The sequence below is a fragment of the Crassostrea angulata genome, unplaced genomic scaffold, assembly GCF_025612915.1.
Source record: "Crassostrea angulata isolate pt1a10 unplaced genomic scaffold, ASM2561291v2 HiC_scaffold_185, whole genome shotgun sequence".
In the NCBI taxonomy this organism is placed as follows: domain Eukaryota; kingdom Metazoa; phylum Mollusca; class Bivalvia; order Ostreida; family Ostreidae; genus Magallana; species Magallana angulata.
Genome location: NW_026441738.1, coordinates 22,842 through 26,209, shown reverse-complemented (window position 1 = coordinate 26,209; position 3,368 = coordinate 22,842). Strand labels below are relative to the sequence as shown.

Here is a 3,368-nt window from a genome sequence, read left to right as displayed (position 1 = left end):
TACAAAACTATCACCAAAATGAAACAATTGCTGTAAAAATTCATTTACATAAATGGTAAATAAAAAATCCATCCATGGTTTGTGTGATTCTGTAAGCCTTTTTATCCATGAACACTGAAGAGATTTTATAAAATTGTTAATGTCAACCATTTTCAACCCTCCTGATGAACAGTTATGTGTAATGACTGACCTCTTAACTTTATCAATCTTAGATTTCCACAGAAATTCAAAAAAAATTATTAAGGTATGAAATTGTTTCTTTCTTTAGATTTGGTAGTGAAATGAATAAATGATTTAGTTTCAGAATGAGCAAACTTTTAATAACAGTAATTCTGCAGAAAGGAGTAAGAATTCGTCGTTTCCATTGCTTAACCAGAGCTATAATTTTTTGAATTTGCAAATTATAATTCATATTAGCAATATTATGAAGATTTACTGAGAACTGAATTCTTAAAAGGTTAAATGTTGTTGACCCCCAATCCAATTTCAATCTTGTGTGATGATAAACCTGATCTGATTTTTTTTATCCAATCCAAATAATATTTGTCCAAGATGTATTTATTTCAAGACCAGAAAAACTATAAAAAATAATCTATGGTTTTTAGAGCTACAAAAAGAGATTTTGGTGAACCATCAAAGACTAGTGAAGTGTCATCTGCATATTGTGATATCTAATGTTCAATATCATTAATAAAAATACCTTTAATATCTTCATTTTGTTTAATCATTATTACTAAGATTTCTGCACACATGATGAATAAATATGGAGCGACAGGGTCCCCTTGCCTGTATTCCCTTTGGACAACAAACTGTTGAGATAGATTGCCGCACTGTAAAATAGCAGCATAAAAGTTTGTATTCAAAATCTTTATTCACTGAATCATATTGTCTCCAAAGCCAAAATATTTAAGGACTTGGCATATGACGACCACGACATAGAATCAAAAGCCTTTTCAAAATCTATAAGTACTAAAAGACCCGGTATGTTTTTTGAACTCAGTGTAAGATAACAGGCCGTATATAAATCTAGTATTCTCTCCAATGTATCTTCCCATCATAAATCAAGATTAATAATCTAATTCTTTCTTGATTCTAAAACTAACACACCCTGAAATAACCTTTTACAAAACATTTAAAATAGTATTTGGTCGCCAGTTTTTTAAAAACTGTCTAGGCTTATCACCTTTTGGTAGACATTAGATAATTTCTCAAGTCTCTGCGAGATGGGGAGTTCCTTCTTCAAAAATATACATTTAATGGCCTGTACAATATATTTTTTAATATCTTACATTTGCATTTGATGAGGGAAAAATACTCAGTCGTCTTCTTTTTTAAAAAACGCCATTTTTTCTTCCAGAAACTTTCGAAGACGTTTAGTGTCGGAAAATCCTTTGATAAAGTCAGCCAGTTTTTTTGACTGGCTCATGGATAACCCGGCATTTAAACCTTTTTTAATTTTCTCTTTTTTAATTTTTTTTGAAGTTGGAAACTGTTCTTCTTGCCCTAAAATTTCGTTAAGTTTTGTAAAATCATCATCAGTATCATCATTTAAGAGAAAATCTTCTAGCTCTCCCTTTTCCCAGACAAAAGTATTTTTTTCTCCTGCCAGTCGATTAGAAAATTCATCAAATGTTTCATTTTCTTTCTTTGTCGTTATATGTGCATCTCGATCTAAAATAAAGCAATGCTCTATATTGATGCGTTTGCAAAACGTTGTCAAGGGGTCTTGAGAGTCTTTTCCACCCATTTGAATTATCTCATAACTCAACATATCAAGTGTTTTCCTGTTTGATAAAACGATGTGCATGAAAATTGATTGCAGAACAATTTTGTCGGACTTTCCTTCAACAAAAAGAACATGCGATGAAAACAAAAGTCTTTTTAAATCTTGAACTTCAATATTCTTTCGTACAATGGCACATTCATCAAGGGCACCAATTTTTTCGACAAATGAGTCAATACCTTTTTTTAAGAAGATAAAGGTATTATCTAACGATCTGGAGTCGAGAAGATATGGATTGTGTGTTGCAACAATAATGGTTTTATTTCTACTTTCTTGATGGAGTACCTCTTTCATGCGTTCAATCATGTGAGGATGCATTCCTCTATCAGGTTCTTCTAAGCAAATTGTTTTAAATGATTTATGTGTCATAAGAAGAGAAAATTGCTTTGCCTCTATGATACCAAGGGAGGTCTTCAACAGTGGAAACGGCGGGCTTTTCTGTAGCTCAACGTTAATCACAGTTTTACCAGTTTGTGATGCAGTTTTCCGAAATACAATTTCATTTGGATATGTAAGATATCCAAATATTCTTCTTTCTTCCTCTTTGTCAATTAATTCACTATCCAAAAGATTAGTTATGATTTCTGCATGAGCACATACATCCTCATAGTTCATTGATTTGAATGTGAAGTCAATATATCTGCTCTTTGTCCACTGAAAAGTACCCGGTCCTCTCATCGTTAAAATACCGACAAAATTTTCCTCCATCATTTTCCACAACTTTGGTTTTGAGTTTACGGTTTCATTTTTCTTTAATTGTCTGATTTGTTCAAGAACTCTGATAACAAAAACATCATTGAATTTTGTTTTGATTCCTTCGTTTATGTCATTACTTATTTTTGTTTGGTTTTTATCCAGTATTCCATCTAAGAGACTTGGAGAGAGTCTTAGATTCATTCTTAAATCAACAATGTTGCCATTTTCTTTTTCTATATATGTTTTTGAACAAAACTTTATTTCCTCTTTAAAACAGTACATTATAACTTTATGAAACCTTGTGTCGTTCTTGGTTTGCATCTCATTCCAGTCTTCATATTCCTCATCTTCAGGAATTAAACCTGGATTACTTTCGTGTTTTCCTTCCACAATAATTCCTGTTATAACAGTAGGTCCATAACAAGTTGTTTCATTTTTAAACTCACAGAAAACATATGCATTTTTGTCTGGGTAAAGTCTTTTTGTAAGAGATGAATTGATTTTACTGTCCATACATCTTCTCATTAGTTCCAAGGCAGCTGTTTTGCCTGTTGAACTACATCCAACAAAAATATTTGGGCCGTTTTCAGTTTTCGAAAAATCAAATTTACATCTCTCTTTGAAGTGAACAAAGTTCTGAAAAACCATTCCACGAAGCATCTACAAAAAAAGCAAAAATCAAGCAGCACATTCCATGTAATTTTCATTCAGTTTTGAATTTAGTCAATGCTTTTTACATTCTTCAGAAGTCTCAAGAATAAAATCTTAAGGTGGTATGAAACATCTGTCATTATTATATCGTGAGTTAAAGTTTGTTATTATTGAAAATCTTTCACTGTTTTAGAATTTTTTTAAATGTACAATATTTAATAAAAAAAATACCTTTTTT

At 31.2% G+C, this 3,368-nt stretch overlaps 1 protein-coding gene across 1 annotated transcript; it reads right to left on the bottom strand.

The window, feature by feature from the left end:
• Nucleotides 1–537: 537 nt before the first annotated feature.
• LOC128169709 (uncharacterized) lies at nucleotides 538–3,139 on the bottom strand. The gene has a single exon (XM_052835801.1). The coding sequence runs from the start codon at nucleotides 3,137–3,139 to the stop codon at nucleotides 1,316–1,318; it is 1,824 nt and encodes a 607-aa protein (XP_052691761.1). The 3' UTR covers nucleotides 538–1,315.
• Between the last annotated feature and the right edge of the window lie 229 nt (nucleotides 3,140–3,368).

Coding starts and splice junctions, on each gene's coding strand:
- LOC128169709 (XM_052835801.1), bottom strand. CDS start 3,139: ATGCTTCGTGGAATGGTTTTTCAGAACTTTGTTCACTTCAAAGAGAGA.